Source organism: Epinephelus lanceolatus, chromosome 14 (assembly GCF_041903045.1).
Source record: "Epinephelus lanceolatus isolate andai-2023 chromosome 14, ASM4190304v1, whole genome shotgun sequence".
Taxonomy (NCBI): domain Eukaryota; kingdom Metazoa; phylum Chordata; class Actinopteri; order Perciformes; family Serranidae; genus Epinephelus; species Epinephelus lanceolatus.
The window spans coordinates 12943873-12958677 of NC_135747.1; the positions used below are offsets into that span (position 1 = coordinate 12943873).

The 14805-nt window shown below is 41.7% G+C and overlaps 1 protein-coding gene across 1 annotated transcript in view; it reads right to left on the minus strand.

The window, feature by feature from the left end:
• The window catches only part of pth2ra (parathyroid hormone 2 receptor a), a 95071-nt gene that overhangs the window by 10509 nt on the left and 69757 nt on the right, over positions 1-14805 (minus strand). The window contains exon 10 of the mRNA XM_033617028.2: positions 6197-6291. Coding sequence (XP_033472919.2) covers positions 6197-6291 — 95 coding nt within the window. The remainder of the gene's footprint in view (positions 1-6196; positions 6292-14805) is intronic.

Below are 14805 nucleotides of genomic sequence, written 5' to 3' on the forward strand. Positions count from 1 at the left end.
CCCTTATTTTTATACATAAAACAATTACAATACACAATGTATGTGGAGGATTCATCATTGAAGATGATTGTAAATACATATTTAATATCACTGGAAAATAAATGATGAATAAAAAGCAAATAATGTCAGAAATACATAATGAACAGCAGAATTTAAAACATATCTCTGCAATGTACTGCACTGCAGTCTTTGTGTATTTGCCTGAATAAATACCACTAGCACACACTTAGGTTTTATGTTATACGGTTGGAAAATGTGCAGTTTGATAAGGAACTGGTGTTTATTTGTCAGAGAACAACCTGCAGACATGACATAGCATAACTTTGCAAATGTATGAACTTGGCCAGCTTCATATGCGTAAATGCTGAACAAAATTGTGTGAAATTTGAGCTTCCGTCTTTGCAAACAAATTAAGTTTCACATCAACACAATAAAAGCAAATATGTTTAGGGAGATAAATGATCAGCACATTGGTTTTGTGGTTACTGGGTTAATGGCTTCTAACATCCTAGATACTGAGTGATTTTTTTATTTTCATTTCCACGGTGACATCCTTTCCACAGATTGTAATGGGTACAGGAAACAACTTGAGGGAATATTATTTTGAGAGAATTTACTCTGCTTCCTCAGCTCTGTAACTACTAGACTGCAACACTGAATAGCAGGGACTTTTTTTCCCCAGCGTTTTGTTTAGGCTTACCTGTATTATAAATATATCCTACAAAGTAAATCCGGGTCTCTATTTCCCAAAGCATATAACAGCTTTTTGGTATTTTGCTAACTTGCTAACTCTAGTCAGCTAAATCAAGAAGTGACAGATGTTTGAATTTCTTTGGTAAACAACTTTTCCTCCAAGGACTTTTTCCAGCTACAGGCATATTTTTAGTTGAGGTGTCACCACTGTTTTAATTAAGTTTTGGTCATTATACATAATCTTATACATCATCATGTGCTGCTTTGGGTGCTTTAATTTAAAAAAAAAAAATCATTACTCTTCTGACAATCCAATCACTGCAGAATATAATACATTTTAATCCTGCATCCGTTGGATATTAACACACTACAGGGGGTAATGGGTGTGTTACGTGTGCACAGTGATCCTTTCAAACAATGTCTGACGTAGATGAGCAAACACACACAATGCTAAACTTTGTCTCGTCCTAGCTGACTGATTAAGATGCGACTGCACAAAACACGGCTTTCATGTTCAAACAAATCTCAGAGTCAGTGCCACACAGCCATCACACAAGCGTAGCTAAAGCTCAGGCGGACCTCCTGAGAAAAGAATGCAGGGTTCTTCATTTCCTCCTTTTCACTGATGGAGACCGTCTGGATTGTATCTAGCGGCAGCTCGGGGCATGCAATCAACTCGACAGCAGTGAAAATTCTGATTGGAAAACAGTTTTCTGCAGTTGGTGTGCAGAAAGAATTGAGATATTGACACTCCCATGAGGACTTCAGCTTCTTGTCATGTCTTCTTGTGTTGTTGGTGTATTTATTGGCATGATGATCCATCCTGAAAGGAAATGCTGCATCTATTCAAACACAGCTGGGAGTCCTGTGAGGAGTCATGGAAGATTTTAACAACAACTCCAGGCAAACACAACTTATTACAAGAGGAAGACCATGCTCTTATTTGTTTTGAAACCATATCTGTATGATACAGTGTAAACTACCTGAAAGTAGAGCCTATGTATTCATTCACCACATCTGTTTCCAGTCACTGAGCAGGGTTGCAGCAATTCCCCTCTGCATGGGAGAGGTAACTGGTCTGTCTCCTGCTACCTCCACAAGTGACAGCAATTCTCTGTAGCAGCTCTGAACCATCACATGCATGTGAATTTCAGTTTACTGTTAGCATAATGAATGTCAGTTAATTCCAATCAAAGCATTATTTCAGCCAGGCCACAATGCTAAGTATCTGCATACATTTCAATATTGCCAAATGAAACCAAATCATAATACTTTATAGCATACATATTGATGATAATTCTTTATTTACAGGGCTATAAGTGATTGCCCCAACAGATGAGGTCAAACAATAATCTATTTCCCTGACCCCTTCTATTAGCAGTTTAACTGCTGAAAAGTGAAAATAAAGAATAAACAACGTTCAGCACAGGTAAAACAGAGGTAATGTAATGCAATCCAAGAAGCAATTTGCAGTCAGTTTCGAAATTTTTTTCAGCAATTACATTTTTTAAATTGTTTCCACAGCATCCATGGTAAACAGGTTGAAGGCATCTGACTATTATTATTCATCAAAACATACTAAGTTTGGCTTTTTATAATCATCCAATTAAGTGGTATATCCATGCTCTGTGACTGAAAAACCATACCACTATATCTTTGCAAAGGAAACATGTAATGGCATTTTTCAACACTATCAGCTATAATATGTTAAGTAGTAATAAACTGTAGTTTAATTCTAGCAAGATACTGGAGATATCATGTTGTTAGTGGGTAAGTTTATTCAACATTGAAAATGCAAGTTCTATTTACTTTTACAAGTTCTCAAAACAGTTTTGCTGACCGCAATCATACCTCATCTGCTTCCTATTTGGGCACCATAACATCTCTCATATTTTTCTGTCTATATGCTGTATTTGGCTTACATTCATCTTTCAGCATGGCCTCCAGTTTACTGCACCCGATCACTATCATCTTTTCTGACAAAGCATACGCTCATCTAATCGACACAAAGCAACCTCGCTTGCAGCATTCAATATAATGCTCTTCTTAGAAAACACACTGTAATTAGAATGTTTTTATCTCACGCATTGAGGCCAGCACCAGCAGGCGAGAATAATAGTGATAATTGCAGATGTTAAAATGCTGGAACACATTATGTTTCTGTGTGTGTGTGTGTGTGTGTGTGTGTATTACTTACATTGTGGGGACATTCATTTACACAGTACATTGTGGGGACTTGCCTACTTTTTCATTACATGGCAGGATTAAATCTTGGTTTAAGGTATAAGGTTTAGCCATGTAATGATAAAGGTTAGGGAATGGTCCATTTGTGTATACACATTTGCTTTGTATGTAACATTTTTAATAAAACAGGAATGGTGGTCAGGAATTCAATCTGCTGGACATTATCGTATCTAATCTAATGTGAAATAGGGATAACATACAAAAAGTAAATGTAATGTGTGTTAAAAGCATGAATCGAAGGCTAAGACTTTGATTGTTGATCTTACGGTTTAACTACTTGCATCCCCACTATATAAAAGTTGTGGCTGACAATGGCAGTTCTTGGTCTATGCTGACTTAAATTTTATTCTTTCCCCTCCTTTGGTAAATAAGAACATTATACATACAACTGTGGTTGGGCATTTTTTCTGAGCTCCGACAGTTGAAAAATGTTAAACTTTGGGTAAAAATGCTGCACTTGTCATTGTCACTTCAGGCGTTTAATAACAGTGGAAGAGAGACAAACTGTCACATCTTACATGTACAAGTGCTGAACAACAATTGTTAATATACTATTATGTATGTGTATATATATATATATATACAGTACAGGCCAAAAGTTTGGACGCACCTTCTCATTCAATGCGTTTTCTTTATTTTCATGACTATTTACATTGTAGATTCTCACTGAAGGCATCAAAACTATGAATGAACACATGTGGAGTTATGTACTTAACAAAAAAAGGTGAAATAACTGAAAACATGTTTTATATTCTAGTTTCTTCAAAATAGCCACCCTTTGCTCTGATTACTGCTTTGCACTCTTGGCATTCTCTCAATGAGCTTCAAGAGGTAGTCACCTGAAATGGTTTTCCAACAGTCTTGAAGGAGTTCCCAGAGGTGTTTAGCACTTGTTGGCCCCTTTGCCTTCACTCTGCGGTCCAGCTCACCCCAAACCATCTGGATTGGGTTCAGGTCCAGTGACTGTGGAGGCCAGGTCATCTGCCGCAGCACTCCATCACTCTCCTTCTTGGTCAAATAGCCCTTACACAGCCTGGAGGTGTGTTTGGGGTCATTGTCCTGTTGAAAAATAAATGATCGTCCAACTAAACGCAAACCGGATGGGATGGCATGTCGCTGCAGGATGCTGTGGTAGCCATGCTGGTTCAGTGTGCCTTCAATTTTGAATAAATCCCCAACAGTGTCACCAGCAAAACACCCCCACACCATCACACCTCCTCCTCCATGCTTCACAGTGGGAACCAGGCATGTGGAATCCATCCGTTCACCTTTTCTGCGTCTCACAAAGACACGGCGGTTGGAACCAAAGATCTCTAATTTGGACTCATCAGACCAAAGCACAGATTTCCACTGGTCTAATGTCCATTCCTTGTGTTTCTTGGCCCAAACAAATCTCTTCAGCTTGTTGCCTCTCCTTAGCAGTGGTTTCCTAGCAGCTATTTGACCATGAAGGCCTGATTCGCGCAGTCTCCTCTTAACAGTTGTTCTAGAGATGGGTCTGCTGCTAGAACTCTGTGTGGCATTCATCTGGTCTCTGATCTGAGCTGCTGTTAACTTGCGATTTCTGAGGCTGGTGACTCGGATGAACTTATCCTCAGAAGCAGAGGTGACTCTTGGTCTTCCTTTCCTGGGGCGGTCCTCATGTGTGCCAGTTTCGTTGTAGCGCTTGATGGTTTTTGCGACTCCACTTGGGGACACATTTAAAGTTTTTGCAATTTTCCGGACTGACTGACCTTCATTTCTTAAAGTAATGATGGCCACTCGTTTTTCTTTAGTTAGCTGATTGGTTCTTGCCATAATATGAATTTTAACAGTTGTCCAATAGGGCTGTCGGCTGCGTATTAACCTGACTTCTGTACAACACAACTGATGGTCCCAACCCCATTGATAAAGCAAGAAATTCCACTAATTAACCCTGATAAGGCACACCTGTGAAGTGGAAACCATTTCAGGTGACTACCTCTTGAAGCTCATGGAGAGAATGCCAAGAGTGTGCAAAGCAGTAATCAGAGCAAAGGGTGGCTATTTTGAAGAAACTAGAATATAAAACATGTTTTCAGTTATTTCACCTTTTTTTGTTAAGTACATAACTCCACATGTGTTCATTCATAGTTTTGATGCCTTCAGCGAGAATCTACAATGTAAATAGTCATGAAAATAAAGAAAACGCATTGAATGAGAAGGTGTGTCCAAACTTTTGGCCTGTACTGTATATATATATATATATACATAATATGCTTCCTTTCATGAACCCACACAGACCTGCGGGTCCAATTTCCCTCCCTACTTGCTTTAGCCTTCCCCTCATCCAAAGCAAGCTCTACCTTGTGCCGGCATGCTTACTTTCTGTGGATATTCCGTATCATAGCAACCAGACACGACCATTTCAGTTGAAAGAATGCTGCGCCTCAAAAGCGCTTTCAAACGCTCCCAGCTGGGCATTTCCTGAGGAGCACATGCTGTTTTCAGCTGGAAAAAATAATTGTTGGACACGGGCCTTACTCAACAATTTAAATTGTTAATTGTGTTTACTGAAAACACAATTTTGCAGCATACAATCAGTGTTGCCAAGTAGTTAACTACATGTAGTTTAATTACTAGTTCAACTACAATTTGAAGTAGTTGGGTGGCAGTTAAATTACATTTAAATCTCAGTACCTTTTTCAGTAAATACTTTCAGTCATATAGTTTTTGTAGTTAATTACATATTCATAGTATTCTCATGATGTTTTGTGCTTTATAATATGGCACCATGCTACAGCTCACTGACCACAGTTGTCATTTGATTACAATCATCTGCTATTTGACCAAAATCTGGTTTATAACCAAGATAACTGCAATCATATTATGAATTTCCCTAGAAGTTGGCCATTTTTCCGATTCCACCCCAACAGCTGCTTATTATTATCTCCTTAAAACACATCCTCAGGCTGCCTAGATGAGGATTGGCATGTATTAGTCCCTACATCAAACACACCTACAATTTACTCAGTGTCAGTTCAGATCATTGTGATCATTTCCTGTGATGTAGTATGGATGTTGCTGAACTACTTTTTGAAAATAGTTGTACTTTGACAAGCTGAATTTGTTTGAAAGTAGTTAAGATATACATATAGTTTAACTGCTTTCATTGTTAAGTAGCTTAAATTACAGTTTTAATGTAGTTTTCCCAACACTGTAGACAATTTACATTAAACTCCAACCCTGGACATAAAGTGGTCTGCTGGTTTTATAGAGGTCAGTCAGCTGAGTAACAAACCTGTACTGTTTCCTGGTGTCGTATCTCCCTGCGTTTGTCTCTCGAATTTTCGTGGCCAACACTCTTACAATGTTCACAAACAAGATGAAGTTGAGCTGAAACAGAAAAACAGAGGTGCAAAGCTCTTAATGTATGCAGCATATGTAAGTGTTCTTAGCTCCTGTTACTATAATTAATATATTTTGAAAATAAGAAACCAATTTTAATTGGCACTGACTGGCTTTTTCCCCTTGGGTTAATTACATAACATCTACGTTTTACAAGTGGAGCCAAACATGTAGTTATTCATTTTGTATTCACAAAAGACATATTATTATTGCAAATTTAACAAATTCAGTCAAAGAAAACATACTTTTAAAGCTCAAATCTATAGATTTCCACATTGTTGACTCGTAAATGACAAAAGGTCCCATCTAGTTTGAGCTTCACCAATCATCACCTCATTGTTAGTATCAGTTTTAGTATAGCAGAGTGAAATATCACTAATCTGGTAACACAAAGCCTAATTTGGCAACTAACAAACCTATCAAATATTTCTCTCCAAAAAAACATGGAATGTTAAATGAGTTTCGGTATCACACCTTGGTCAGTTATTAAAAGCCCATATCTCACCAAGTCGTATTCTAGCAGGACACAGAAATAATAACTTTCCTGATATTAAGAGTTCTCGAAATATTTTGAAACATTAGAAATAATTAGAAGTAAGTCACTGCATTAGTTTAATAAGAACTGTCGAATTAAATCTACAACGTTGCATGTGGTCTTATGTCTGCAGGGCGACACTTGCTGTATCTTCAGGAGAATGTGTTACAACCAACAGTGTATTAGTCCTCATTAAGCAATGCTGTCGCACTGTAATCTGCAGGAGTGTTTTCAAATCACAGCTTGGTAGAAACTTAACTCAATCAGCAGATAGGAACAGGCGACTCAGGGCAGAGCATGTCTTTCAACAACTGTGTAATTTTTCAGTAGTTTGGTCATGAATTCATTCTGTTGTCCTCACAGCAAGACACCGCATAAACAAACACACTATGTTCTTTTTTCTTAATGTGTCCATTTACGACAGGCTCCAATGCTAAAAAGAATCCCCAGCCCATAGAGTACTTGTGCAGAGCATAGCAGGTAAAGGACAAAGAGAGAGACTGTTGCTAATCCTTATTGATTTTCATGATTTGTGCTGGGATCAAATAGGCTACTCATACCACAAAGCCCATTTGATTTTGAATTAAAAGAAGACAGAGACAACAAGAGAGGACATTTAATATTAACATATTAAATATTTTATTCAAATAACTGATGATGTACAAGGCATTTCGGTATACACACTATCATACACTTGGCATGACTAAATCTCTACATTTATAGTATCCACTTTCAAATTCCTATAGTGTATGTATATGCATCTTGAGTTAGGGGGAAATTATCTTCTCATTTTAAGTACCATGTCTGCATAATGTGTGTCATGAACAGACAGAGAGGAAAATCAGACACAGTCTTTACTGCCTTTTCCCTCCCTGCTCCTCACAGTTTCTTCCTTAATGTATCTCTTCTCTTTCACTTTTAGAATAACCCAGAGATCATTAAAAACTTGCTTGTTAAACCGACTCTGAGGTTATTTTCTGTCTCAGGGTTAATTGTGACATTTTTTTGCTTCAGTTTCCTGTCACTTAAAGTCACAGTTGCTGAATATTATTAGAAGAATATTTTTTACACACTATTGTCATGGACACACATGACCAGTGGCTGGCGGCTATAAGAAAAGGTAGAAGTGGTCCCCCCACCATAACAACTAACAACTATCTGCATTTTCTTTTGCACTAGTCAAATGACCACAGCAAAGTGTCTGTTCTACTCTCATTCTGTTTCTATGGCTTTAGTAGATATTAAAATAACATACAGTACAGGCCAAAAGTTTGGACACACCTTCTCATTCAATGCGTTTTCTTTATTTTCATGACTATTTACATTGTAGATTCTCACTGAAGGCATCAAAACTATGAATGTACACATGTGGAGTTATGTACTTAACAAAAAAAGGTGAAATAACTGAAAACATGTTTTATATTCTAGTTTCTTCAAAATAGCCACCCTTTGCTCTGATTACTGCTTTGCACACTCTTGGCATTCTCTCCATGAGCTTCAAGAGGTAGTCACCTGAAATGGTTTCCACTTCACAGGTGTGCCTTATCAGGGTTAATTAGTGGAATTTCTTGCTTTATCAATGGGGTTGGGACCATCAGTTGTGTTGTGCAGAAGTCAGGTTAATACACAGCCGACAGCCCTATTGGACAACTGTTAAAATTCATATTATGGCAAGAACCAATCAGCTAACTAAAGAAAAACGAGTGGCCATCATTACTTTAAGAAATGAAGGTCAGTCAGTCCGGAAAATTGCAAAAACTTTAAATGTGTCCCCAAGTGGAGTCGCAAAAACCATCAAGCGCTACAACTAAACTGGCACACATGAGGACCGACCCAGGAAAGGAAGACCAAGAGTCACCTCTGCTTCTGAGGATAAGTTCATCCGAGTCACCAGCCTCAGAAATCGCAAGTTAACAGCAGCTCAGATCAGAGACCAGATGAATGCCACACAGAGTTCTAGCAGCAGACCCATCTCTAGAACAACTGTTAAGAGGAGACTGCGCCAATCAGGCCTTCATGGTCAAATAGCTGCTAGGAAACCACTGCTAAGGAGAGGCAACAAACAGAAGAGATTTGTTTGGGCCAAGAAACACAAGGAATGGACATTAGACCAGTGGAAATCTGTGCTTTGGTCTGATGAGTCCAAATTTGAGATCTTTGGTTCCAACCGCCGTGTCTTTGTGAGACGCAGAAAAGGTGAACGGATGGATTCCATATGCCTGGTGCCCACTGTGAAGCATGGAGGAGGAGGTGTGATGGTGTGGGGGTGTTTTGCTGGTGACACTGTTGGGGATTTATTCAAAATTGAAGGCACACTGAACCAGCATGGCTACCACAGCATCCTGCAGCGACATGCCATCCCATCCGGTTTGCGTTTAGTTGGACGATCATTTATTTTTCAACAGGACAATGACCCCAAACACACCTCCAGGCTGTGTAAGGGCTATTTGACCAAGAAGGAGAGTGATGGAGTGCTGCGGCAGATGACCTGGCCTCCACAGTCACTGGACCTGAACCCAATCCAGATGGTTTGGGGTGAGCTGGACCGCAGAGTGAAGGCAAAGGGGCCAACAAGTGCTAAACACCTCTGGGAACTCCTTCAAGACTGTTGGAAAACCATTTCAGGTGACTACCTCTTGAAGCTCATGGAGAGAATGCCAAGAGTGTGCAAAGCAGTAATCAGAGCAAAGGGTGGCTATTTTGAAGAAACTAGAATATAAAACATGTTTTCAGTTATTTCACCTTTTTTTGTTAAGTACATAACTCCACATGTGTTCATTCATAGTTTTGATGCCTTCAGTGAGAATCTACAATGTAAATAGTCATGAAAATAAAGAAAACGCATTGAATGAGAAGGTGTGTCCAAACTTTTGGCCTGTACTGTACACTGAACAAAAATATAAACACAACACTTGTGTTTTTGCTCCCATTTTTCATGAGCTGAACTCAAAGATCTAAAACATTTTCTATACACACAAAAGACCATTTCCCTCAAATATTGTTCAAAAATCTGTCTAAATCTGTGTTAGTGAGCACTTCTCTTTTGCCGGGATAATCCATCCCACCTCACAGGTGTGGCATATCAAGATGCTGATTAGACAGCATGAATATTGCACAGGTGTGCCTTAGGCTGGCCACAGTAAAAGGCCACTCTGAAATGTGCAGTTTTGCTTTATTGGGGAGGTCTGGGGGGGTCAGAAAACCAGTCAGTATCTGGTGTGACCACCATTTGCCTCACGCAGTGCAACACATCTCCTTCGCATAGAGTTGATCAGGTTGTTGATTGTGGCCTGTGGAATGTTGGTCCACTCCTCTTCAATGGCTGTGCGAAGTTGCTGGATATTGGCAGGAACTGGAACACGCTGTCGTATACGCCGATCCAGAGCATCCCAAACATGCTCAATGGGTGACATGGCCGGTGTGTATGCTGGCCATGCAAGAACTGGGATGTTTTCAGCTTCCAGGAATTGTGAACAGATACTTGCAACATGGGGCCGTGCATTATCATGCTGCAACATGAGGTGATGGTCATGGATGAATGGCACAACAATGGGCCTCAGGATCTTGTCACGGTATCTCTGTGCATTCAAAATGCCATCAATAAAATGCACCTGTGTTCGCTGTCCATAACATACGCCTGCCCATACCATAACCCCACCGCCACCATGGGCCACTCGATCAGCAAACCACTCACCCACACGACGCCACACATGCTGTCTGCCATCTGCCCTGAACAGTGAAAACCGGGATTCATCCGTGAAGAGAACACCTCTCTAACGTGCCAGACGCCATCGAATCTGAGCATTTGCCCACTCAAGTCGGTTACGACAACGAACTGCTGTCAGGTCGAGACCCCGATGAGGACGACGAGCATGCAGATGAGCTTCCCTGAGACGGTTTCTGACACTGTGTGCAGAAATTCTTTGCTTATGCAAACCGATTGTTGCAGCAGCTGTCTGGGTGGCTGGTCTCAGACAATCTTGGAGGTGAACATGCTGGATGTGGAGGTCCTGGGCTGGTGTGGTTACACGTGGTCTGCGGTTGTGAGGCCGGTTGGATGTACAGCCAAATTGTCTGAAATGCCTTTGGAGACGGCTTATGGTACAGAAATGAACGTTCAATTCACGGGCAACAGCTCTGGTGGACATTCCTGCAGTCAGCATGCCAATTGCACGCTCCCTTAAAACTTGCAACATCTGTGGCATTGTGCTGTGTGATAAAACTGAACATTTTGGAGTGGCCTTTTATTGTGGCCAGCCTAAGGCACACCTGTGCAATAATCATGCTGTCTAATCAGCATCTTGATATGCCACACCTATGAGGTGGGATGGATTATCTCGGCAAAGGAGAAGTGCTCACTAACACAGATTTAGACAGATTTGTGAACAATGTTTGAGGGAAATGGTCTTTTGTGTGTATAGAAAATGTTTTAGATCTTTGAGTACAGCTCATGAAAAATGGGAGCAAAAACAAAAGTGTTGCATTTATATTTTTGTTCAGTACATCCATGTGTCAAGAAAATCCTTCATTCCAGCTATAATACAGTGACAGAGTATTTTTATATGTATGTACATAAAAGAGGAAACCTGGTGATCTGAGTTTTAGCCTGTCTGACAGCCACACTTTATTTGTATTGTGCCAGTGCATGAAAAAGGCCTGGCATGCATAATAACAGAATAACATCAGAAAGATTCTTCAGTCAGTCAGGTGAGGAATATTTAGTAAGACAAATGACGTTTTAGTTTTGAAGATGCTTAACCAGTCCTTCCTGAGGTGAGTGTGAGGTCAGACAAAAAACAATTAGGTCAACAAGCAGGAAGTAGTTTGTGACTAAACACCATGAGTCATTGAGTCATACATAAAAACTGACTGCCAAGTAACTGAGAAGAGAAAGCATGACTCAACAACTTACAATTATTCTGAATATTATTATCACAGCAGGCATCTTTGGCACCTTCATCTTAAAGCCGCTACAAGGAACTTTTAACTGGATATGCAAAAGTCTCTCATTTCTGCTGATGTCTGTGTGTGACCTACAACAGCAAATGAGACCATTGGTGTGAAGATAAGCTATTTCTATATAGTGTATATCCACACCTTTAGAAAACTGTCTCCGGGTCCGCCCCAGGTTGCTTCCAGGACGAAACGATTTACGGCACTCAGACGGCACACATCATCTTACCTAGCTGCTTACATTTAGTCACTAAATAGTCGCTATTCCTCCTCCTCAACCCGACGTCCGCGGGGAGCCGGCATTAGTTGCAGGGGAGCCACACACAGAGGCCGCAGGTTGCGCAGATTCACCCCGCGCCAGCGGGGACAAGGAGACCAGGGGCCGCGGGGCTGGAACACCTCATCCGGGCCGACGACAGGTACCAGCCAGGCGTCGACAGGGTCCAGCGAGTGCCGAGAAATAAAGAGGCGAGGCACCGCTCCATACTCAGTCCAAGAAGCCGTGGAAGTGCTCGCCAAACAGGCTTTCATCCTTACCAGCCGACCGCTGCGTTTACCCCGGCAGCAGTGGCGCTTACGCCGGAGAGGTGGAGCTGGGGCGCGGCAGAGGTGAGCTGGAATCCCCGATAGGAGCGGGGGCAAAGTTTTCCCGTCTTGTTGTTTCATTCATCCCCAAAACAAACACATGTGTGAGCCAGGTAAGCGTCTTTACGACAATACGCGCTAGAGCTCATGGGAAATGTAGGCTTCATTCCGGCAAAACACTACCACTTTTGCCCACAGGGTTGCCAAAATCAACTCAAAATGAAAGTTCCTTGTAGGGGCTTTAACTAGGCTACCACCTGCTGCAACAAAATGCTGTACTAAGCTATAAACTCATAATTATTCCTATAGTATGATGATAATAACAGTAACAGTAACTACCTCGCAACAATCAGAATGAGGTGGCAGGCTGTTAATTGTGGCTCTATGCAATCATAATAGTGCTTTAAGTTGATGAGCTTACTTTTGTCAGCAAACATAACGTGAATACTGGGATTGAAAGTTAAATGGCATAGTGTTATGAGGCGAATAATGTTCAGGTGATAGAAAAGAATAAAATTATGGATAGTTTTGGTTGTAATGGTGAATCAGAATTTTAAAACAAATCATGTTTATATTAATCTTCTTTTTTTAATGCAATTTTGATACTATCCCAGTCTGCAAACTGCATATTGTTAATGTGGTACAGTGTGTTACGAGTAAACTGAGACAACCTTTCAAGTCATTCTAGAAGGGGAACTGAGTTACCTTTTTTTTATGTGTCCCTCATAAATTTAGCTGGCTAGCTGGATATTTTGACATGGACTTATTTATTTATTTATTTATCGTGATTAACATTTTTCATACATTGCCTCGAAACAAAAACCAAGGAAGATGGAGGATACCCGTCCAAGCAGCCAGGACATTTGCAATGTTTACAAAGCGAGATATGGTGGTGACAATTATCCCAATGATCCCAAACATGCGTCAAGGAGAATCGTCTGATTGAAGACAGGGAGGCATTCACTTGTACTGGCTGTACTGATGTGTAGACAAAACTAACACAAAAAGCAGAAATCAAATTTACCCTGTCTGCATTAATTGAAAAAAGAGATGTTCGTGAATTAAACCCATTACAAGATATTGTGAGTGGTTCAGGAAGGAAGGGAGGGGAATCTACTTTACCTGCACCCCTTCTTTAAAAAAAAGAGAGGGCAATCCACTGGTTTCCCACATAGAACCATGGCCTCAGACTTGGAGGTTCTGACTCTTATCCCAGCTGCTTCACACTCGGCTGCAAACCGCCCCAGTGCATGCCAGAGGTCATGGTGTAATGGAGCCAATGGAACCACGTCATCTGCAAAAAGCAGAGATGCAATTCTGAGGTCATGAAACCGGACCCCTTCCTGCCCTCGGCTGCGCCTTGAGATCCTGTCCATGAAAATCACAAACAGGATTGGTGACAAGGGACCACCCTGGCGGAGGCCAACACCCACCGAGAACGTGTTTGACTTTACACCAAGTATGCGGACACAGCTCTCACTTTGGTCATACAGGGACCAGACGGCTTGTGGCAGCGAGCCTGGCACCCCGTTCTCCTGCAGTACCCCCCACAAGACCCCCCGAGGGACGCTGCCGTAAGCCTTCTCCAAGTCCACAAAGCACATTTAGACTGGATGGGCAAACACCCACGACCCCTCCAGCAGCCTTGCAAGGGTAAAGAGCTGGTCCACTGTTCCACGTCCAGGTTGGAATGCGCATTGCTCCTCGTGAATCTGAGGTTTGACAATCGGTCGGAGCCTCCTTTCCAGCACCCTGGAGTAAACTTTACCTGGGAGGCTGAGCAGTGTGACAACCCGATAGTTAAAAGCACAACCTCAGGTCCCCTTTTTGGAAGATGGCAACCACCACCCAGGTCTGCCCCTCTGCAGGCACCGTACCCGACCTCCACACTACACTGAAAAGGCATGTCAAGCGAGACAGCCCAATAGTGTCCAGAGCCTTCAACATCTCAGGGCAAATCTCATCCACACCCGGTGCCTTGCCACTGGGAAGCTTTTTAACTACCACAGCAACCTCTGCCAGGGATATGGGCGAGAGTTCCTCCGAGTCTTCAGGCTCTGCCTTGTTCACGGTGGACATGATGGCCAGGGTCAGGAGGTCAGTTCAGGTCACCAGTTCTCCCAATCTGCTGAGCCCAGCCTGAGACAAGCCCTGCTTTCCCTTCCTGAATCAGCTAACGGTCTGCCAGAACTTCCTTGAGGCCAACCGAAAGTCCTTCTCCATAGCCTCCCTGAACTCCTTGCACACCCGGGTTTTTGCTTCAGCAACTGCTCCTAGCAGCCACCTCCACAATGGAGGCTTTGAACATGGACCACTCAGACTCCATTTCCACAACCTCCCCCGGGACGCACGAGAAATTCTTCAGGAGGTGGGAGTTGAAGACCCCACGGACAGGGGCCTCAGCCAGACGTTCCTAGTTCATCCTTACT